This window comes from Vanacampus margaritifer, chromosome 1 (assembly GCF_051991255.1).
Source record: "Vanacampus margaritifer isolate UIUO_Vmar chromosome 1, RoL_Vmar_1.0, whole genome shotgun sequence".
Lineage (NCBI taxonomy): Eukaryota > Metazoa > Chordata > Actinopteri > Syngnathiformes > Syngnathidae > Vanacampus > Vanacampus margaritifer.
The window spans coordinates 18,895,296-18,919,131 of record NC_135432.1 but is presented as its reverse complement, the minus strand read 5'-3'; the positions used below and the strand labels follow the sequence as shown (position 1 = coordinate 18,919,131).

Sequence of the window (23,836 nt, the reverse complement as noted above, 5' to 3'; positions counted from 1 at the left end):
GCGAAACAAAAAAGGCTTCTCATGCTCACATGATTTTTACCACCAGCCTGAATTCAAACGGAATATTCTCACTTGTGCTACAGAAATCCACGTGACACTTGTTCAGCTGCAACACCAGATTAGGTGAAAGAGAATTTAGTCAAATACTAGACAGTAAATACTTGTGTAGAAAACAAAATGTTTGACTACATGTGCACATAATATATGAAAAGATGAAAATCAAATTGTTCCCGTGTGTGGCTTGATGGACCAAATGAGAGAAGCAAAGCAAAGTCATTTCTTGTTAATTTAATTGAATGATTCCTTATAAAACATCAACACACAGCAAAGAAATCCCAAAACGTGGCAAAGTTGTCAGCAGGTGAGAGGATGAGTTCACATGGAACATTTGACAACGACAAACATTAACATGTCGTACATGTATGACATCGCTTGCACTGCGCAGTCGCAATAAAATCGACGCTCCCAGGTGGCTTTTATTTCCGTCGTCGTGGAACGCGCTTCATTTGAACATCAGATAATATCAGAATAATTTATTTGGTTGTTGATATCATTGTTTTTGGGAATGAAGGTTTGATGAGTCATCAAATGACTTGAAAATCTGCAACTCAGGAACCTCTGCAACTTGCCAACAAGAAAATCTGGCTTTGGCTTTGACTTAAGCAGACAAACATTAAGTCTGCTTCATCAAGTCAAGCGTATTTTTATTTAATTTTTTTCAAAGCGGCATTAACCACCATGTTTGTCTTGACAATTGATTTCCAGCTCGTTTGGGCTCACTGCTCTGCTAATCTCGAATGTCATGGGGCACCTGTGTTCATTTACAATTTGCATGCTTAATGATTTTCAGGACACCTTACACACAAAAGCGGAAAACATCGATTTGCCTTTTGAGAACACGCAAGTGAATGATCCAACCAAACGCTCTTTATTAAAAAAATCTATCTTTTTGGCTGTCAAACGAAATGCAAACAAACCAGAATGCTTTTCAATTGTGGTGTGGCACTATGAACTTCCTGTCACCCATTTTACATTCCTTAATTCCCACAAAGTGCATTTAAACTGTTGCCGTGAAAAGGTTAAGGGGCAGACGAAACATTTGTCATATTGGTGATGAAAGTGAGCCACGTGAGAACTCAACACCTGGAAATCTGTGCCAACACACACACACACACACACACACACACATAAAAAAAACAAAGATCAGTTTGCAATCATTGATTTGTTGTCAGTCCTGTGCTATTATACCTTGCTCCTGAAGAGAGGCTTGGCCCCGGGGCCACAGTACTCATTGTAGATGAGCTTGAAGAGGAAAAGGTGGAAGAGCGTGATGAGCGAGGCCACGCTGAACCAGAAGAGGAAGGGCAGGCCCGGGTACCGGTTGGCCATGTGCTCCTCGTGGTCCAGGATGGCCTTGAGGTGCAGCGTGTGGCGCAGGTCCTGCAGGTGGCGCAGGTCGGTGGAGATGTAAAGCAGCGGGGTGATGGGCTGGGTGACCATGACGGGGAAGGTGTGACCTTTGACCTCCGAGGTCAGCTCCACCGGCTCGTTGAGGCAGCCGGCCTCGCACGCGTACAGCTTGACGGGCTTCTCCTGCGGCTTGACCGACACCTGGAGGAAAGGCTTGCCCTCGCCGTCCAGCAGCACCGCCAGGTTGATCAGGTCCTGGTTGTAGTGGACCCCCCGCAGGGCGTAGCTGTTGTGCAGCACGTCCGGGTCGGCCTGGAACTGCAGGTGGTTCTCGGTGAACTGGAGGCCGCCGAAGCTGAGCGCCATGCCCTGCATGGCTCCGTGGGCGCCGGCCGCCACCAGCGCCTTGCAGCCCCTCTTCTGGAGGGTCAGGGTCCAAAGCGTGACCAGCTGCAGGATCTGAGCCGTGCTGCTCACCCTCTCGGGCCACAGGTTCTCGGCGTGCATGGTGGCGTGGCCGCTGAAGCAGTGGTCGGCGTAGTTGAGGCTGGATTCCAGGCGGCCGCGCTCCTCGCCGCTCAGCCGGCGCTCCAACAAGGGAGCCGTGGAGGACGACAGGACGTAGTAGAGGGTGGCGTTCACCGTGCGGCTCGACGGCGTGTGCGAGTCTGTGATCTTTCTCATCTCCACGCCTACGCAAAACAAAACAAGCACAATGGGGAGTTTCCTTGATGCAGCCTTTGTATGGTGCAAATTCCGAACGCTGGAACATTATTTTGTCACGTGACACAAACAATGCTTACGGTGATTACTGCCATACTTATTGTTACTGCAGAGGCAATTGAAAAGTTCACAAAAGTCATTAAATTTGAAGTTATGATTGAAAATTCAAACTGCAATGTCAAACATCATGTGCTCAAGTGCCCCGTATAAACTGGCAAGAGCTGTCAGCTTACTTTTCAAAGGCAGTTTTAATTGTATGTTAATGTAAATGACTCACGTTAATGCTGACCGTTCCCACGGAAAATTCGCTACTGTGGTTCTCATGTCTTTTTGTGTCATAGACCAAATCTATGGGAGAGATTTGTCTAGAATCTTATTCTTTATAGGGAGGAAAATAGTAAGGCTGGGTATCAATTCTAATTTCCTCAATGGATTCGATTTCGATTCACAAGAGTTCGGTTCGATTAGATTTTTCCAATTCAATTTGATGCACTTAAGTTCAATCTGATGTTGATTAATTACACTTCTTAAGTATTAAGGACAAGATAAAAACTCAACAAACATTGAATTCCAAATCAAATTTTGTGGCGGCAGTAACTGGTTATATGATTTAGTTTGACTCATAAATATGTTTTAAATTTTAACATTTTAAATGTTTTAAGTATCCCAAATACATATACGTTTTTTTAAATGCTAGAGCATACAGAAGTCTTTGATGCAGCCTCTCAATTGCAGAGAACGGTTGAAGAAATGGTAGTTATTACAAAAACGGACGGCAGGTAGCAGCAGAGCAAAAGAGATCAACCGGGGCCATGTTGAAAAAAGATAATTATAATATTAATTGTAAATATAAATTAAAGATTCTGAATTGTCCTAAAGTGCAATACGTCAGGTCTTTTTTGTGTGTATTTTTTTTTATTTTATTTTTTTCTTCATCTGTGTGATGCTCTTCCTGTCTGTGCCTATTTGCGCTTATTGCTGCTGGAAATGTAAATTTCCCTGAGGGAGTCATCCCAAAGGGATGAATAAAGTTAAGCCTAAGTCTTTCATAAATGTAAGAAAATACTTTTACATTTATGTTAACAGTACATTTTAAGAAAACTGTACTGTAAGATACAAAAACTTGCCTTTAAAATTCTATTTTCTTAGGAATTTATGGGAAAAAGAGATATTAAAATAATCGATTTATTCGATTCATTGTTATATGAAACGATATCAGGCTCCAAAATTAAAGTCGATTCAATATTGATTATTCTTTTTTAAAATCCCAGCCCTAGAGAATAGTGTGCTTCTAGCAGTTTAAATTGAAGGGAAAAAAAGGTGATTATCTAAAAAGTTGGTCATTCATTATGAAGTGTAATTTTTTATTTTTTTTGTGTCTTCTGTATTTAGAATTGTTCTTTAACAAAGCGAAAATATATATATTTTGATTTGTATCCGAATATCTAATTATGCAATAGAATTTTCAGTCAGATATACCAATATTCGATATCTGCTCTAATCTACTAAAGGTCGTGTTTACATAAATGTATTGATTAAGGGACATTTTACCAAGAGGAAGTATTGTCTTAGTCACATGTGTCAAGATCCGGTCCTCGAGGGCCTGAGTCCAGCATGTTTTCGAGGTTTCTCTACTCCAACACACCTGGTTCAATGATCAGGATCATTATCAGGCTCCTGCATGACTACATGCACGACTCAGGCCCTCGAGGACCGGACTCTGACACCACTGGTCTTAGTCATCTATTAAAAAAAATTCCCCCCATTATTATTTCTGCCAAAGTTGATGCTCGGAAAAGTTGCTGGAAATGCTTTTTTAAAGCTTGTTTTGCATCTGGAGAAATAAATAAAAGCTTGTTTTGAATAGTGTAATTGTTTTGTTTTTTTTACTTTTTCTATCAACAGTAGCCTAAAACAGGAATCTTCAAGATTTTATTTGAAGACCGTAATAAGGGCCCTACTTTGTCTTGATGTGCCTTGCAAATGATCGGTGAGGTGGCCATCAGTGTACTCTACTTTGATTGGCTAAAATACAGAGAAACCAATTTCCTGATTGGCAAATGTAGCGAGTGCTTGAAAAAGTCTACCTGAAATGAAGAGATCCATCCAGGCCTGCTGGTGATCTCTGACCAGATCGTCCTCAGAAGACCTCAGCAGCTCTCCCATCTCTTTTTTGGCATCATCCCGGAGGCTGGTGAAAGTCTCCTCCAGCTTGGAAGGCTCGATAGGCGCTGAAGTCCTCACGACCGACAGGATCATTTCAGTGTACTCAGATTTCTGAAAAACCTGGATCCTGCTGCTGAGCTTTTTGGTGACAACCATCACAAGCATCATTCGGTTCTTTTCTAGAAGGACTCTGCCTGACGAGAGCACGATCTCTTTGTCCTCCACTTTGTCCACACTAGTGGAGAACTTGCCGCCAGATTTGACGGTGTTGTAGGAGATCTCGAAGGTGGCCGACTTGTCGGAAGGGTTGTTGATGTGGATTCTCTGAAGGTAGACGTTATGTCGACTCCTGTGGGCAAGAAACTCTTCTCTGATGGTGACACAGTCCCGTGATGGCTGCACGGCCGCAAATGAGGCGCATCGAACTGACAGCACAGATCCTTTCCGGAACCACATCATGGCTGCCCGGGCTTCGGTCTGCTTCCCCTCCAGATGAACGCCCACAATGGGAGAATATTCGGTCTGATGGACCGGAGCCGAACCGGGCTGTGAAGACGACGCCACCCAGAGTTTGTTAGAGTCAGTGTCAATGAGGATATGGCCGTTACCTGATACAAAGGGCGTGTCTAGTTGTTCCTGAGATGTGCTGTATAGACCCTCCCCACGGTCCACAAGAGACTTCCATCTGTGGATTTCCGCCTGAAGACACTGCCCAGCCACCCCGCCCGGCATATCTGAGCCACTAAAGAGCCTCCACTTGCGCTCTGCTCCAAGATACCAGTAGAAAATGAGGAAGATGAGCAATCCGATGAGAAGTCTTCTCGCCCAGCTGCTTGATAGCAAGCTGGGTAGCCCCTTGAGTCGTTGCTGGAGCCACATTGTTTACTTTAAATGTGCAAAGAGTCCGAATCCTTAAGCGTGACAAGTTTATCCAGTTAAAAAGTCACTGGCCAATAGCATGTTTCCAAGTGGCTTCGCTAGTTACAGGCTACATTAGCCCGGCTACGTACCTAGGAGTTTGAAACAAAGCTGTGAAGAATGCTTCGCTGTGCTTGCTTTCATATTAGTCACAAAAGATCTGGTCCGACACTCACCAGTGTGCCAATTATGAGCTCACGTGGCTTTACGTTTGATTTGACGTGTCAAATATGTAATTGTTGAGAAACTGCTGCCAGCAGATCCGACACTTCCGGTTTTTACAACTGTCGCAAAACCTCAAGTCGTAAAGGGGAAAGCAAAATCGTAATTAAAGTCGTTGAACATCGCCATCTAGCGTGTGAAGGGCTGACTCGCAGAATGACGTTTTATGTCAAATCTAAACTACGGGAATATAGTTTGGTGAAGAATACATCTGCAATAAAACATTCATATAAGTTTCAATTATATTTATATTAATAATTATATTTAATTAATGTTCCAACAAAGTAATGTTTGTTGATACACGTCTCTAGCTTGTTTAAAAAGGACATTGGCCTACAATCTAGGGTCTCAAATTTTAGGGGTACTTGAGCAGCCCCCAAACCTCCCAAAAAATTAGAGGTTACACTTATTATATTTTCAATTAGAGGTGGTTTAGTTTTATCTATTAATAGACCAATCAATTCTGGTTAAATTTTGTCAAACAGTCTTCTTCGTGTTCACATTTTGACATCATGAGACCAAGACGACTCAACAACGGATCAATAGTGCGTTGCTTTGCAAGGTTTCAAAAGAATGCTTCTGGGGGAGTGGACAGTGAGCTGAGTGTCCCAGTGTCATGGGCGACTTCAACGGAGAAACAGACTGGACGAGTCACAAAAAGGCATTGAAGTGAACGCCCTTTTAAATTTTCATGGATCAAAACACCTGTTGTGAATTTTGGCTTTCACCTCTTTGTTAGAGAAGGCAAATACTGAGACATTGAGCACTTGGACCTGTGCAATTTCAAAGGTTCATAGAAAGGCAATTTAAGAGATATTATCATGCATATTAAAATTTCCCCCAAAAGACCAATATTCTTATATGATTTGCGAAAAGTGAACACTATAATTCTATTACATCAGTGGAAGGTGATGCTGAGAAGAAGAAAAAAAAACGTTTCAAAGCCCGTTTGGCATCAGAAGAGATCAGGCAATTAGAAAAGCCTGTTTATGTCATTGTCATTTCAAAATCGGAAAACACATTTTGAGGGGAACATTCTGACATTTTATTTCACTTGAGCAATACAACACTATTTCTTCCGGGTTGGTGGAACACATGGAAGGGATCCAGGCCCGCTGTAACGGTCCAGACAGACACTCTGCCCCTGCATGCGTGCAGGAACTCACGTTCACGGAACAGCTGAGAGAGAGAGAGAGAGAGAGAGAGAGACAGAGAGAGAGAGAGAGAGAGAGAGAGAGAGAGAGAGAGAGAGACAGAGAGAGAGAGACAGAGAGAGAGAGACAGAGAAAGAGAGACAGAGAGAGAGAGACAGAGAGAGAGAGAGACAGAGAGAGAGAGAGACAGAGAGAGGGAGACAGAGAGAGAGAGACAGAGAGAGAGAGAGAGAGAGAGAGAGAGAGAGAGACAGAGAGAGAGAGAGAGAGAGAGAGAGAGAGAGAGAGAGAGAGAGAGAGAGAGACAGAGAGACAGGGTGGGGGGCGGGGGATTTGGGGGACTCTCTTTTTACATAGCCGGGTCAGCGGGGAAAGTGATTCCTTCCACACTCCATCCGTCTAACCAACCGTCTTATTTCACCATGAAACTTTGGCCGGTGTTGTTCCCCGTCCTTCTTTTCTGCACACTCCTTCCTCTGCGCGACTGTGACGAGCAACAACTCCGCGAAGGTAAGACAGACGCAGCTGGCCTGCCCGTGTTAGTTACACTCTTATAAGTGGTAAATGGCAATGGCGTAACACATGAAGCCGCACGTCGGATTCAACAGGCGATATACTCGCACGTGTTATCTTGCTGCTCGCGTTAATTTGGCTTCAGTGCGAAGAAAGCTGACTTTTTTTTTGTTTTGTTTTGATTGTTTGTAGTCGTGGTGAACAAGCGTTGACAGGAAATGAGGGCATTCTGTATGTTTGTGGGGACCCCCGCCAACCCCCACCAAGAAAAGGTCTTTGCGGGTTCCGAACGTGCCGCTGACGTGGACAGGGCTGTTCCTGTTTGTTTCCGCCTTACTTTCCCGTGGGATGGAAGTTCATGGAACGTAGCGTTGGAGCAGAACAACTAGTGGAAGCTAAAGAGTAAATTCAACGAAAACGAGCACGCCACACGGTGCCCGTAATAGTGACGAGTCCGACGTTGCTTCCAGTGAGGCTGCAGAATGTTCTAGAGATGTTACCAAAAAAAAAAAAAAAAAAGGAAGAAAGAAAGGAAAAAAGGCGAGAAACAATTACATCTTGCATTAAGTTTGAAGCCATGGCAAGGTGCAGTTGCAATGACAACTTCGTATTCAATACCCACTGTCGATCACATTTATATGCAAAAATGTATACATTTGGGATGCTCTAAAACACAACATAAGTGTTTCTTTTTAAGTGTCGCTTAATATCAGAAAACTGCAGTCAGTCATCACCTAAATTTATGGGGACACCTCCTTCAACCTCTGAAAATATAGGAACAATTGCCCCAATATTTTGGATTTTATGGACGTTCCTCCTCACCTTTCCTTTTCATTGAAGTTCACTATTGTGCAGGGGTCACCAACATGGTGCCCATGGGCAAAGGTAGCCACCATAGGACCACTTGACCATTTGAAAATGTAAACGATTGCATAAACGATACAAATGGACTGTTAGTGTTGTTTGAACATTGTTGTGCCCATTGTTCATGCTAGATGAATGGAAATATTAAGCATAAATAATGGCAAATTAAGCAAATTTGTATTTCAACTTTGTATTTCAGTTTAACAAGGTTTGGTTCTATTTAAGTTCCCTCCTTTTCTGCAGTCTTTGTTGGATCATTCATTTGTGTGTGCCCTGAGTCTCGATCAGTTGTCCTGTCTTTCGCCCTAGTTAGCCGAATGTGGTTTTTTTCCTGTTTAGTATTTCCAATTCCGAGTTCCTTTTTTGCCTCTTGTATTTTTGCTTTGGAAATAAAATCCCTTTTTGTTCCGAACTCCTAAAAGTCTGTCTCGCCTCCCCGCCTCCTGCATTGGGTCCTCAACAGCCCCAGACCTGACAGTGTGCCTATAGAAAGGAAGACTTAACATCCATAAAGTGTCAAATATTGTGGTGATTGTTTTTAATATTTTCAGAGGTAAAAGTGAACATGAGTAGAGATGTACACGTGAATTTTGGTCACGATTGAACACTGTTTTCAGACATTAAACGACATTAAGCTAATTCAGCATTTAAAACTGTACGTTTGCAGTGAATCAACAAAACAAGGGCAATTTCCTTACGCAATTTTGCTTTCTTTGACTAGTACAGCTCAAAATGATACAAACCCTTCATGGCAAGAGCCTTTAGTACTAGAACGCCATGTTGTGCTCTGGTGCAAGTGTGATGCATATCCAGACAGCTGCTTCTGGCAAAAAAAAATCATGATTTTTATTATGTTGACCGTGGGCAGTTGGGAGAACTAACAAAGTAGCCTACAGTGCAAATTATTTGTTACTGTACTCAAGTAGATTTTTTTTAGGTAAATGTACTTGAGTAGTTTACTCTGTTAACCTGCCTTGGAAAACATTATGTCTGTACTTTCTACTTATTACTTTCTTAAATATGCTCGTTACTTTTTTCAAGTTACGCAGATGACGACACCATGTAAAAAAGACAGAAATAGAGAAGTAAAGTCAATTTCAGGTGAGAGATTTCTTTATTTTTGGGCTTATAAAGCAGAACAACTGAGACAGCAGCACCGTGGAGGAACATGAAGAATAGATTATTAACAGTGATGACACAGAAGACTTTACATTTACTTTAGTAAAGGTTTTGAATCAGTGCCTCTACTTGAATTTTTTTTTTTTAAGTATCTGTACTTCTACTTCAGTACGGAGTGTGAGTACTTTCGACTCTTCTTTCTCAAGTACACTAATACTGTATGTCTTTTTAATTTAAATTTTTTAGATTTTTATTTTTTAAATTTTTATTTTAAATTTTCCATCCATCCATCCATTTTCTTGGCCGCTTTTCCTCACTAGGGTCGCGGGGGTGCTGGAGCCTATCCCAGCTGGCTTCGGGCAGTAGGCGGGGTACACCCTGAACTGGTTGCCAGCCAATTGCAGGGCACACAGAGACGAACAACCACACTCACATTCACACCTAGGGACAATTTGGAGTTTTCAATTAACCTGCCATGCATGTTTTTTGGAATGTGGGAGGAAACCGGAGTACCCGGTGAAAACCCACGCAAGCACGGGGAGAACATGCAAACTCCACCCAGGAAGGCCGAAGCCCGGACTCGATCTCACGTCCTCTGCACTGGGAGGCGGACGTGCTAACCAGTCAGCCACCTTTTATTTTTTTTCTGGAGAGCTCAGTATTGTTCATTCGGTAATTTTACCGATTTGACATGTCATCATCATTGCTCTCTTTTTTTTTGTATGTGGGTGAGTATGTGTATGCGTGTGTGTGTGTATGTGTGTGCGAGTGTGTGTGTATTCATTAGTTCACCTAAAACCTATAAAAAAAATCCCATACCGTTTACCTGTATATCTTTTTCAAATCACACTAGATATTTTGTATATTAATAATTCTGCCACTCAATTTTGAGACTTGGCGGCAGCAGGCGGTGAAGTCCCCCCCCCCAAATAAATAAATAAATAAATAGAGACAATGAAGTAATGGAACTTACACTGTATAATGTATTAAGGTCATGTCTGGAAGAGGAATTCATCCATCCATTTTCCAAACCGCACACTCCTCACAGTTGACCTGAAACATCACCTCCTGCTAGCAGTAAAAAATGGCAATGACTCAGTAATGCTCCACATGACTGTCATGGAGAGAATGTGACAGATTGACCGTGATTGAGATGAGTTTGCCAGGTGATGTCTTGCGCTTCACGAATCAGACATCAGCAGTATGGAGGTAAATATGGTGCAAAACTAACTTGTAAAAAAAGTCTAAATTTGTATCTGTAAAAGTCGTGATTTGTACCTGTAAAAAAAATGTGTACCTGTAAAAAAAAAAATGTGTATGTGTAAAAAAAATTGTATCTGTAGTAAAAATTTGTACCTGTAAAAAAAAAATGTGTATGTGCAAAAAAAAATTTGTATCTGTAAAAACAAATTTGTACCTGTAAAAGTCATGATTTGTTCCTGTATATACCGTAGCGGTAAATATACCGCTACGGTATATTTGGTGCAAAACTCACGTCACTGGACAGCAGCAGAAAAAAACACTTGTGACTCCTAGTGGCGACTTCTTTGACTACAAGTTGTCATTTCTACAAGTACAAATCACAACTTTTACAGATACAAATTTACACTTTCAGTACAGGTACAATTTTTTTTTGGTAAAGGTACAAATCATGACTTTTACAGGTACAAATTTGTTTTTACGGATACAATTTGTTTTTACGGATACAATTTTTTTTTACAGGTACAAATTTTTACTACAGATACAATTTTTTTTTTACAGGTACAAATCACGACTTTTACAGATACAAATTTAGACTTTTTTTACAAGTTAGTTTTGCACCATATTTACCTCCATACAGCAGCCTTTTCATTACATTTCTAATCCTGTTGGCACGAAAAAGCCACATGGAATGAATGTGAGCGCCATCTTCAGATGCCGCCATGGCTGAATTCTAGTTGGATTCTGTCTTCCAGATCAAATTGTAGTCGTGACGGTGGCAACGAAGGAGACCGATGGCTTCAACCGTTTCTTGAGATCTGCAAAGCATTTTAATTACACCGTCAAGGTAGGACAAGCCAAATTGGACGTTGTTGTGGATTGTCTGCATGAAGCTGTCCTGATGTAATATATAACATCCATTGTTGTTGTTTGCGTGTTCGCAGGTTCTCGGTCGGGGTGAAAGATGGAAAGGAGGTGACTATTTGACCCCTGGGGGAGGTCAGAAAGTGCGACTTCTTAAAGCAGCCCTTGAGAGAATGAAGGATGAGGATAAAATTGTTGTTTTTATTGACAGGTAATGTATCTTGATCTTAACAATAAATATGTCATGTGAAACTTTGGTATTGATCCAATTACCAGCTGGTGCGCCGGCGTGTCCTTCTTTGGGTCGTGAATGGACATTTTGGTTGAATTCCAAACTGTAAGATATTTGAGTAACGCTTCCGCTGTATTGCGCACTCTGCTTGTGTTCCGCAGCTATGATGTGATTTTCGCATCAAGTCCTAAAGAGCTGCTAAAGAAATTTGTGCAGGCCAAACACAAGGTGGTGTTCTCCTCCGAGACCTTGATCTGGCCTGACAGACATTTGGAGGACAAACATCCACATGTCCGCGAGGGCAACCGGTTCCTTGGCTCAGGCGGTATGCTGCTAATTTTTCCACATTACGCAATTGGTTGTGTGTATACTTTGAACACAGAATGCTATTCAATCGTTTAGGATTTCAGTCTGAGCTAAGATGACTGTTTTAGCAGAAGCTTACAACACATAGATGTCATGTGGTGTATTCACAGCTGGAGAGAAGGTTCTTCTTTGTAGACCAAAAAAAAACGCTTCATAAGCACACCAAAATTGGCACCCCTGGCAGTGTTGTTAATGAGCCCCAGCAGCTTCAAAGCTGTTTGTATGTGGCACACAGCAAGTCCGGGCGCCTCTTTACACCGGTTTCCTGCTTTTCCCGCAGGCTTTATTGGCTACCTGCCCAACGTCAAGGAAATGCTTGCTGAGTGGGCGGGAGAAGACGGTGACAGTGACCAGCTGTTTTTCACCAAGATTTATATCAATCCGGAGAAAAGAGTAAGAAATGCTCTGCAACTCTTTTCCCCCTCTTTTTTCCCCTCATTTGTTGTTTTATACGATCACATAAAATGTATTTATCAATGAATAAAGCATCTACGGGTGTGTTTCAGAAATCCATAAATATCACACTGGACAGCAAATGCAGATTGTTTCAGAACCTTCACGGGGCTCTTGGTGAGTGAAATGACTTTTATTGTCCAACTGTGGTTAAACCTATTTTCACCAAGTTGAAGTGAATGTGTGCTGCCTTGGACGCGCGACACACTGTGCTGTTTACTGAATACAGCTGCTGTGTTAAAAATGTTAAGTACACCTTTCCAATAACACCTTTTTCTTTTTACTGCCTTTCTCAGTTGTGCCCTCCAGAATGTGAAACAAACAACCTATACATAACTTTTTCTGACTGTGCTCTATTTACACATACAGATCATATTAGATATTATTTCATGTGGCGCAATGTGTTCAAAGATGCAAACTTAAAGGGATGACCCAGAAGTATTTGAAGGATAGGTTGTTTGAATTCTCAAAGTATTTCAAAAAGGTGCCCCAATGCAACCTTTAAGCCACCTTTAGCAAATTGTTGCTCCTCCTGTCCAACCTTTACAAAAGGAAAGGAAACGTATGGAGGTAAATATGGTGCAAAACTAACTTGTAAAAAAAAAGTCTAAATTTGCATCTGTAAAAGTCGTGATTTGTACCTGTAAAAAAAATGTGTACCTGTAAAAAAAAAATGTGTATGTGTAAAAAAAAAATTGTATCTGTAGTAAAAAATTGTACCTGTAAAAAAAAAAAAATTGTATCTGTAATAAAAATTTGTACCTGCAAAAAAAAATGTGTATGTGTAAAAAAAAAAATTGTATCTGTAAAAAAAAAATTGTACCTGTAAAAGTCATGATTTGTACCTGTATATTTGGTGCAAAACTCGCGTCACTGGACAGCAGCAGAAAAAAACACTTGTGACTCCTAGTGGCGACTTCTTTGACTACAAGTTGACATTTCTACAAGTACAAATCACAACTTTTACAGATACAAATTTACACTTTCAGTACAGGTACAATTTTTTTTTTGTAAAGGTACAAATCATGACTTTTACAGGTACAAATTTGTTTTTACGGATACAATTTTTTTTTACACATACACATTTTTTTACAGATACAATTTTTTTTTACACGTACACTTTTTTTTTTTTACAGGTACACATTTTTTTTTTACAGGTACAAATCACGACTTTTACAGATACAAATTTTGACTTTTTTTTACAAGTTAGTTTTGTACCATATTTACCTCCATAACACGTCTTAACCACAATCATCATTTAAAAGCATTAAAGTTACAGACCATGCAAAGAAACTCAACAGTTTCACGCTAGAGACTTTAAAAATATAATCCCAAAAATATTTTCATGGAAAATCAAGAATACGTAGTCTTACCGAACAGTAGCAATGCGAAGATAAACATACAAATACATTTGAAGGGTTATCAGTCAGAGACTGCATGTTTAAACATGAGCTGTGCTCCACAGTTTCTGCCACATTTTTTTCTCTCCAAGTAAGGAATTTGTTAGTGCTACGTGAGGCGGGGATGAGAACGCTCCCATTTGCAACATCCGCTGAATCCAACTGTATTTGTCTGCCACATGGAAACAGGGGTTTCAACTCGCCAAAAAATAAAAGAAAAGCAGTAGGGGTGTGAATTGCCAAGTACCTGGCGATTCGATTCGATGCCGATTAATCCCGATGATAAATTGATTATTGCGATTTTTTTTTTTTTACTCAAATTTAGAAAATACAAATCAGTAAACTTGTACATGTACACTGTAAGATTTGTATGAAAATGTATTTATTTCTCTTAAAATTCTGGCTTATAACTGAGCCACTGCATTTAACAAACAGGTTGCATGCAGTCTGTTTCATGTTTGAACAGCACTGAAATAAAACATTAAAGCATAATGTTCCATTAATATAACATTCTTCCATGCTTAATGTGTGAATCCTAACCCTAAGTAAGACGTTTTGTTGAATATTCCCATTAAAAAAAATCGATGTTTAAAAATCGATTCGGCCGCATATCGAATCGATTCGAGAATTGCACGCTATAATATCGCGATATATTGCCAAATCGATTTTTTCTAACACCCCTACAAAGCAGTATGAATAACATTCACTCGTAAATGTATACTCGTATGTGTGCATCGCGTTTCTAGATGAAGTGGTGCTAAAGTTTGAGGATCGACACGTACGAGCCCGAAATTTGCTGTATGATACGCTGCCTGTCATCATCCACGGGAATGGACCGACCAAGGTACCGACTACAAGTCGTCATATCATTCAAAAACAAAAGTGTTGCGTTTATATATTTTTTTATTACATACGTGTAGATGAGATAACCTAAAACGAGACTTTACTTTCCAGCTTCAGCTCAACTATCTTGGTAACTACATACCAAACGCGTGGACATTTGAGACGGGCTGCACATTGTGTCATGACGATCTACGCCCACTCGGGAACCTTAAGGTTGGTCACAAGTTTTTAGCCGTCATATCAATTGAAAGGCAACATTTTCTTAACAACTAAATCTAGATTATTATCATTTTCAAGTACCGTAATTGTGTGTGTACAGTAGACAAATGCTTTTGCCCGACACTCAATATTGTCCCCCCCCCCCCCCATCAGGAAAATGAATATCCTTTAGTGGTGATTGGTGTCTTCATCCAGCAGCCCACCCCGTTTGTTACCGTGTTTTTTGAACGCCTGCTGAAGCTTCAATATCCCAAGAATAGACTCAAGCTCTTCATTTTCAACAAGGTAACGGAACACAAATTAATTCACTGATGTTTTATCAACCAGTCACTTTCCTACCGAGGAATTTTAGTAACAGTTGTGTTGATTGATGGCCTCACGAATCATTGAAAACTCCTGGAAATCTTCCATGAGAATAAAGCTCTGGTTGTTTATCAATCCAAACTCCTATAATGACGTTTCAAGATATTAAAATGTATTTTTATATCTTGGTCTGAGAATATATTACACACCTCTAACCACATCATAGGTAAGATCTGATGATCTTTTAATTAACATCATGCCATTTAAAAAAACAAAAATATTTACGGAAACATGTTCCTAAATATGAGTCAGAACCTTGTTGAACAGTTTATAGTAATGAGTGTGCTAGCTCATGTTTCAAAGTAAACATTTTGAAAACATATCTAAATAAATAATAACATACATAATAATAATAAACCTATAAAAATAAGATAATACATAAATAATAATAATAAGAAGAAGAATTTAAAAATAAGTAAGAATGAATAAAATAAATAAATACATTTACAAAATCTCTTTTTAAATAATAAATCAATAAAACCAACTTTCTATTCATTTGACAATTTCTAAAGCAACCAAATTTCTAAAGTCGTATTTGACAAAAAGCAATCAATTTTGATTTAGTTTGCTACACTGCACACTGCTTTGGACTACTATCACATGTTCAAAAGAAAAACTTCCCCCCCTCCCCCACCCATTAAATCCATTCCAAATTATAATGTACAAAATTCTGCCTCCCGTCAACTTTGGCATTTCCTTTTTCTGCTCAAGGAAGCTCATCACGAGCGTGAGGTCAGCTCTTTCCTGCGGGACCACGGAAAACTTTATCTGGATGTCAAATTGGTTGGACCAGAAGAGGAGATGGATGGCACAGCTGCACGCAACGTGGCCTTGTGCGTCACCGCGTCCCAATAATCATTGCTGGCGTATGCAAAGTAACCCCCCCCCCCCTTTTGTATTTCAGTGATATGTGCAGGAAGCAGAAGGACTGTGACTATTTTTTCAACTTGGACATTGAAGTTGCTTTGACGAATGAGAACACACTCAAAATTCTCATGGAACAAAACCTGCAAGTATATTTATCAAATGTAAAAAAAAATGATCACCTCGGTATGTATGCAATGTTTTGTTTTTTTAAGATTGTTTGTTTCATTTAGTTAAGAGTTTGGGTCCGAAGACTAGATGATTCTTTTTTTTTTTTTTCTGGAGAGCTCAGTATTGTTCATTCGATTTGACATGTCATCATTGCTCTCCTTTATTTTTTTTATTTATATATATATACTGTATGTATATATATATATATATATATATATATTTTTTTATTTATTTATTTATTTTTTGTATGTGGGTGAGTCTGTATGTGCATGTGTGCGTGCGTGCGTGCGTGCGTGCGTGCGAGTGTGTGTGTGTATTCATTAGTTCACCTAAAGCCTATTAAAAAAAATCTCATACTAATAATATAATATAATAATAAATTGCCAAATGCAGAAACATCAATGTAAGTTATCACGATGTGGTGGCTCTCGCTAACAGGCAGAATTAAGTAACCAGAATTAGGTTAAAAAATTCTATATACGTAGACCATGTTTCTATCAATTTTGATATTTGGTTTTTATTTGAGGCAGATATTTTTTCCATTAAAATGTGGTTTATGAGGAGGTTAGACCATTGGTCGATATTCAAGACTAGATGATTCTAATAACACTGCCTCAAATGCTCTTTAGGCCGATGGTGGCACCATTGTTGACGCGGACCGGCCGACTTTGGAGTAACTTCTGGGGAGCCCTGAGCGCAGATGGCTACTATGCCAGGTCCGAGGACTACGTTGACCTTGTCCAAGGACGCAGGGTGTAAGATGCTTACATGTTGATGAAGTTCATCCATGTTGGTATGTGCTATGGTCTAATTGTCTCCTATATCCAGAGGAATATGGAACGTTCCGTATGTAACCAGCGTGTACTTGATGAAGGCCGGCCTCCTTCGCTCGGAGCTCTCAGACAACGATCTATTTCGTTCAAATTCCGTGGACGCTGACATGGCCTTTTGCCAACATGTTCGAAGCAAGGTACAGTAAACACAAGAGCAGTATTTCATATATGTTTGTTTTCGTCTGTCATGTTATTAATGTGAAGAAATCAATTAAAATTGTCAAATATTCGGAACATAAATGTCCTTGCCTTTCTTCTCAGGGAGTCTTCATGTATGTAACCAACTCAGACACTTTTGGACGCATCCTATCAACAGAAAACTGTCAGACCAGCCATCTGCATAATGATCTGTGGCAGATCTTTGAAAATCCAGAGGTGAGAAATGTCATCAATCAGCAGGTCCTGATAGGAGTATGCTGTACAGTTTGATTACATCTGGAAGTTTGGATGTTTTGGGCTGTTTGTTTGTTTGTATGTTGGCAGGGGGGAACTCCATAATAGATATCTATAAATCTTTGTGTTGGTATATACTATGAAACATGCCGAATTACAAGTTCCACATATTTGAGCCACACCATACTAGTCGGCTCCAAGAAAAATGAACAAAGATGAAAATATAGCAGTACTTGTGGTAATTGTAATATTAATATAATAAAAACAGACGCAGTTGTACGATACTTCTTTGCAGTTAAACAATTGTGCGAAAATGTTGCTTTATTTTTATTTCAGGACTGGCGGGAGCGCTACATTCATGAGAACTACACACACATCATGAAGGATAAACTTATTGAAATGGTGAGTTGTTAACTTACAATAGTCTTCTCAGTTCTTTTTTTTTTTTTTTGAATTTATTTTTAACCCTGGAGAACCCACGGGGTCAAATTTGGCCTCTATAAATTCTGCTACTCAAATAACAAAGACCTTTTTTTTTTTTTTTTTACAAACTTAACTTCAAAAATCCAGAGTGCCACTTCTGACCCCTGCATGGGGCCATCTAGTGGATGAATAGTGCACTTACATGAGCCAGAGTGGTGGTGACAAGATGGCTGGCAACATGCTGTTTTGTTGAGCTGGAAATCAATCCAAACAAAACCAACTTCTCAGCAAACCATCAGATGGTAAAATTGTGTTTTTTTTTTGTTAATTTATTTCATATCATGTTGCAGAATGCCTAGGAGTATTTTTTTTATATATATTTTGATAAATTAGCAACTCTGAGCTAGTTCAAAAAACAAGGGTTAAAATTGAAAAAACATATATTTTGGTGTTCAGTGAACTTATAGCAGTCATTTAATGTATAATTCATAATTTTCCAAAGAAGAAAATAGTTCTTGGGTTCTCCAGGGTTAATAATGTTTTCATGTTTTGTTAATACTAGGATTATTACATGACTGATGTGTGGTTGTCACAGTTCACTATAGAGCATTCATTTTTAATTAAGGTATTGCTTTCAATAGTCATGGTCTAAAATTGTTACACAGCACACTGTACAGTATGATTGTTATTTTATTTTTTTGTGTATTGCGTCTCTTGCAACCCTTTGCTTTGTCTTTCTGATCCCCAGCCTTGCCCAGATGTGTACTGGTTTCCAATTTTCAGCGATATTGCTTGTGACCACCTGGTTGAAGAAATGGAACACTTTGGGAAGTGGTCAGGAGGCGGCAATGTGGTAATGTCGCCATCCTTTATCTGCTATGTCCAATAATTGAATCTCTAACCTTAGTTGTCATCAAGGGTGGTAATAGAATGAATGTGATTATTTTGGGGCTGCCAGGACAGTCGAATCCAGGGTGGCTATGAGAATGTCCCCACCGTTGACATCCACATGAATCAAGTCAACTATGATAAGGAATGGCAGCAGTTCTTACTGGAGTACATTGCGCCGATCACCGAGAAAATGTATCCAGGTTACTACACCAAGGTAAGACCTCAGACATTTATGTGAGATTAAAAGAAGTGTTCAGTACTTCGTGTGAGTTACAGCAAGAGCCGTGGGACCCCAAACCAGCCGGAAATAGGATTTTGGATCCCACAGCATTACATCCCAACTGCAGGGAATCTTAAGACCGGTTTTAGGATATGAACGGCAAGCTGTGCTGAAGCTCCTCCAGAGTCCCTATCCAGTCTGTTTTCCCATGTTTCCCTCCACCAACACACCTGAATCAAATGATAAGCTCATCAGCAAGCTTTGCATAAGCTTGGTAATGATCCTGATGATTTGATTCAGGTGTGCTGGAGGAGGGAGAAATCGAAACCAGGCGGGGTAGGGGCTCTCGAGGACCGGAATTGGACACATTACATTACAAACCATCCTCGCAATATGTGCAATCTGCAATATAGTAATATTCCAATTCAGCATGTTTTTATAGCATTTATGGCGCATTTTTCTTTAAACATACTTTTAAAATCATGCAAACACATTTAAACACATATACAGTAATATGTTGAGAGAGAAAAAGAGCAATGAAAACACAAACACATTGTACAAACAGTCAGTTAATCTATTAGTGTATTTGCAGTAAACAATTTTTTTTTTTTTCACACTAATGCTGCATTCAAGGAAGATCGGAATTTTCTGACTTCATACCAGGAAGTGTGCACGGCAATGCCCTTTGAACTCAGAGATGCGAGTTGCAAAGTCTGTAACAAAAAAGGACCCCGACCTCACCAATCGGCTTCAATCTGATGTCACTCGACAATGGGGACCTCCATAAATACAAAGATCGGGAATAGCAAAACATCATTTACACAATTATAAACATGTTTATTACTATAATATTACTTTAGTCATACAAAATCAGTAATTTCCCTTCAACCCAATGTGATTTGCAATAACTGTGTTAACCGGAACACCAAATAATTAATATATAAATAATATCAGAATCAGTCATCTTTGTTGTTTACATTCACCTCCAAGTGGGACATATCCGACTTTTTAGCTTCCTCGAATGCAGCATAAATACTCATGGGTCACAATGACTTGTGTATGTCCCTCAACATCAGATAAAGGATAGATAAGATTGTCAGGAATAGTCAAAGCAAAAAAAAATACAAATAAAAAAAGACAAATCTTGTCAATTAAATAGAGGAGTTCAAAAAACGGCAGAGCTATTCCAATTTTGGCTGGCAACACAAAGCATCAGTCAATGTAATTGCATGAACTTTAGTCAGAATTTAAAAAATAAAAATAATAATTTTCTCCAAGATCATTAGTAACTAAGAAGCAAGCAACCTTAAATTTTGGAACATTTCCTGATTTATTTCCATTAATTCCGTGGAAGGTTTCCAACTCTAAAAAAAATTCCCGGAATTTCGCAAGCCTCATTCATGACTGTTGTGCTGACAAATGTCTTCTTCCAGTGCACTACTCCCTTGAACTTCGTGGTGAGGTACAAACCCGACGAGCAGCCCCTGCTCGAGCCTCACCATGACGCCTCCACATTCACTATAAACATTGCTCTCAACAGCAAAGATTTTGACTACCAGGTAAATGGGGGAGGAGCTAGCAGCCATACAAGCTTCAGGAAGTGAGGATGCGGGTGACATTGCACCACTCTCTGCTTCTTCTCCTCCATCTGCCGGCCTGAATGTTGGATGCGGACGCAGGCTTGACGCTTGTCTTGAACCGAGCAAGAGTTGCACCTGCAGCGTCCATGGCGCCCGCACACTCTCCTGGTGTGGCCACCTGAGCAGTTTCTATGCGAATGCTTGCATGACTTTCCTCCTTTCTTATGTGTGTTTGCAGGCAAATTTTGACTTGGCCTTTGTAGTTAGATATAAGCCCGATGAGCAGCCCTTTTTGAGGCCACATCATGACGCCTCCACATTCACTATAAACATAGCACTCAATCAGGGAGGTGCTGATTACCAGGTGAGTGGCATCGAAAGGTTGGTACAAATCGGACATTTTCATCAATTAGGGTTCGAATGTAGCACACCTATGAGATGGTAGGAAAAAAACTGATTTAAATAACAGAACATGCATACATGTAATTATTAGCCTACAGCAGACTGTCATCTTGCACATCATAATCGTATCCAATGTCAAGTTAGCCAAGACGGATTTCATTAAAAGAGGATGACCATTTGACCTTTGGCTGGCATGTCAATCTACATTCCTGGTGTTCCATACTTTCTCATCCCATTTGTGCGTTCATAAATTTGTCCTCTTTTGCATGAAGTATGGTTTTGTCATTGCATCCATCTCATTTCCCTGCATCTTCAATATAACTGGTCTCATTATCAGAATTGTTTTCTTATAATGAATACTGTAAATGCAATACTGTTCATTCATGTATATAGTATATTTCTAGTTACATTGTTGGGGGCCACTGCCCAACATGCCCAAGTGTGCCAATGCCATAGGAACTACTGTATGCTGAAGGGAAAAAAAAAAAAAAAAGGAACTACTGTATGCTGAAGAGAAGTCAAACAGTGTAGCATGCGTGTCTTATGCGTAACTGTGACCTCAGGGTGGCGGCTGCCGGTTCCTCCGTTATGACTGCTCCGTGGATGCTCCGCGTAAAGGCTGGACCCTCTTGCACCCCGGCCGCCTCACCCACTACCACGAAGGCTTGCCCACCACAGCCGGCGTCCGCTACATCGCAGTGTCCTTTGTGGATCCCTGAACGCCAGCACATCATCGGCACCGACGCTCACACGCAGCAGATGCATTTGATTAAGCATCACAGAAAGCGGTGACGGCTTCGTAGTTTATTCACAATATATACTATTGTGCCCGTCTCCAAGTTGTAGAGTATTTGTGTACACGATTTCAATTCATCCTGAATTCATTCAGAAATATTTGGTACTTGGGCCAGCGAATTTTAGATTGTACATATGTGTCTGTGACCCACAGCTGTACTGTCAAACCGGTTACATATTTATTTTATACATAGCCAGTGTGAATGTTACCACAGTGAACAGTGCCTGACGTTTTGCCAAAAATGCTTCAATGCTGATTGTTACTCAACAGCCACAAAGTTCAAGTGTCTTACTTTTTTTTTTTGTTGCCTTAACTGTAAAAGATGAGAACAATAAAACATCTACTGTTAATTCGAGTGCCCTGGCATCCACTGCAAAAACAGGAAACGAAGCCTTTGGGCGTTATGTGTGGATTTTTATGTCTTTGATGTGTTACATCAAAGAGAAAGGATTTAATAATAATTTAAAAAACACTAGGATGCTAAAATTACACCAGGATTGTTAAAACACGTAGAAGTTCAAATGGATGTGTCGAGTGTTAACACCCAAAAACCATCAGATGGCTCTGCAGGCTAATGATTTTGCTTGCAAAGCAATCTCTGCAGATGTCGGAAACTCGTAATGAATGCAATAAAAACTGTTGGCATTAGTGGTGTCTGTGTGTGAGCTCACTTTCAGTCTCTTTTGCATGCATCTGCGCACAACAGAACCAAGATACTGCCCTTCTTCTTTTCCCTTCAGGGTTCGCCACAGTGAATCAGTTGCCTCCATCTAACCCTGTCCTCTGCTCTCACACCAACTACCTTCGTGTCCTCTTTAACTACATCCATAAACCTGTCTGGCATTTGAAAACTCAGCATCCTTCTACCAATATACTCACTCTCTCTCCTCTGGACATGTCATCTCAGTCTGGCCTCTCTGACTTGATCTCCAAAGCCTCTAACATGTGCTGTCTCTGATATACTCATTCCTGATTCTATCCATCCTGGTCACTCCCAAAGAGAACCTCAGCATCTTCATCTCGGCCACCTCCAGCTCTGCCTCCTGTCTTTTCCAGACCAAACAACATTGCTTTCCATCTTCCCATTGTACTACTGGCATGTCAACACACTTCCATCCCTATCATTTCTTACCCTAACCTATTGCACGTCCTTCCCATCTCTGTCTCTTTGCCTCGTACTCCTGTCTCCTTCCTTCAGTCCTGTCAGTGTCCCACTTCTTCTTCGCTAACCTCTTTCTCTGGATCCACGTCTGCACCTCCTCATTCCATCACCAAGTCTCCTTCATCCCCTTTCTTTCCAGATGACACACCAAGGACTGTCCTACCTGTCTCCCTGATCACATTTGCTGTAGTTTTCCAGTCATCTGGAAGCAACTTCTGACCATCCAGAGCCTGTCTCAACTCCTTCCTGTATGTCATGCAGCACTCTTCCTTTTTCAGCTTCCACCATTTCATCCTCTGCTCTTCCTTTGCCATCTTTGTCTTCCTGACCACCAGAGTCATCCTACACACTACCATCTAATGCTGTCTGGCTACACTCTCACCTACCGCTACTTTGCAGTCGCTGATCTCCTCCAGATTACACCGTCTACACAAGATGTAGTCTACCCGTGTACTCCTAATTCCACTCTTGGAGGTCACCCTATGTTCCTGCCTCTTCTGGAAGAAAGTACTCACGACAGCAATTTTCATTATTTTTCCAAAGTCAACCACCATCTGTCCTTCTGTGTTCCTCTCCTGGATACCAAACTTGCCCATCACCTCCTCATCACCTGTTTTCTGCACCAACATGTCCATTGAAGTCTGCATCAATGACAACTCTCTAACTTTTAGGGATGCTCTCCATCATTTCATCAAGGTCCAACCAAAAGTTCTCCTTCTCCTCCAGCTCACATCCTACCTGTGGCGCATACCCACTAACAACATTGATCGTCACACCTTCGATTCCTAGCTTCAGGCTCATCACTCTGACACTCTTTTTACCTCCAGGACGTTCCTAACAAACTCCTCCTTCACGATAACTCCTACTTCATTTCTCTTCCTATCTACACCATGATAGAACAACTTGAACCCTGCTCCTAACCCTTTCCATCTGGTCTCCTGAACACACAGTATGTCCACCTTCCTCCTCTGCATCATGTCAACCAGCTCGCTACCTTTTCCTGTCATAGTTCCAACATTCAAAGTTCCTATTTTCAGTCCAAAACTCTTGGTGTTCCTCTTCTCTTCCTTCC

General features: G+C 40.5%; 2 protein-coding genes across 2 annotated transcripts; one reads left to right on the top strand and one right to left on the bottom strand.

Moving 5' to 3' along the window:
• Nucleotides 1–273: 273 nt before the first annotated feature.
• On the bottom strand, nt 274–5,507 carry kiaa2013 (KIAA2013 ortholog). Its single transcript, XM_077580853.1, has 4 exons — nt 5,394–5,507; nt 4,221–5,309; nt 1,249–2,102; nt 274–1,151 (listed from the first exon to the last, which is right to left on the bottom strand). Exons 2-4 carry the CDS (start codon nt 5,176–5,178, stop codon nt 1,137–1,139), a joined length of 1,827 nt encoding a protein of 608 aa, XP_077436979.1. The 5' UTR covers nt 5,179–5,309; nt 5,394–5,507; the 3' UTR covers nt 274–1,136.
• Nucleotides 5,508–6,940: 1,433 nt separating this feature from the next.
• plod1a (procollagen-lysine, 2-oxoglutarate 5-dioxygenase 1a) lies at nt 6,941–22,250 on the top strand. The gene is made up of 19 exons (XM_077581243.1): nt 6,941–7,103; nt 11,045–11,136; nt 11,234–11,364; nt 11,547–11,710; nt 12,032–12,144; nt 12,258–12,321; nt 14,351–14,448; nt 14,559–14,660; nt 14,820–14,951; nt 15,741–15,862; nt 15,934–16,038; nt 16,694–16,819; nt 16,893–17,034; nt 17,159–17,272; nt 17,627–17,692; nt 18,462–18,566; nt 18,672–18,818; nt 20,643–20,768; nt 21,370–22,250. The coding sequence occupies exons 1-19, from the start codon at nt 7,016–7,018 to the stop codon at nt 21,523–21,525; spliced, it is 2,193 nt and encodes a 730-aa protein (XP_077437369.1). The 5' UTR covers nt 6,941–7,015; the 3' UTR covers nt 21,526–22,250.
• The last annotated feature ends 1,586 nt before the right edge of the window (nt 22,251–23,836 follow it).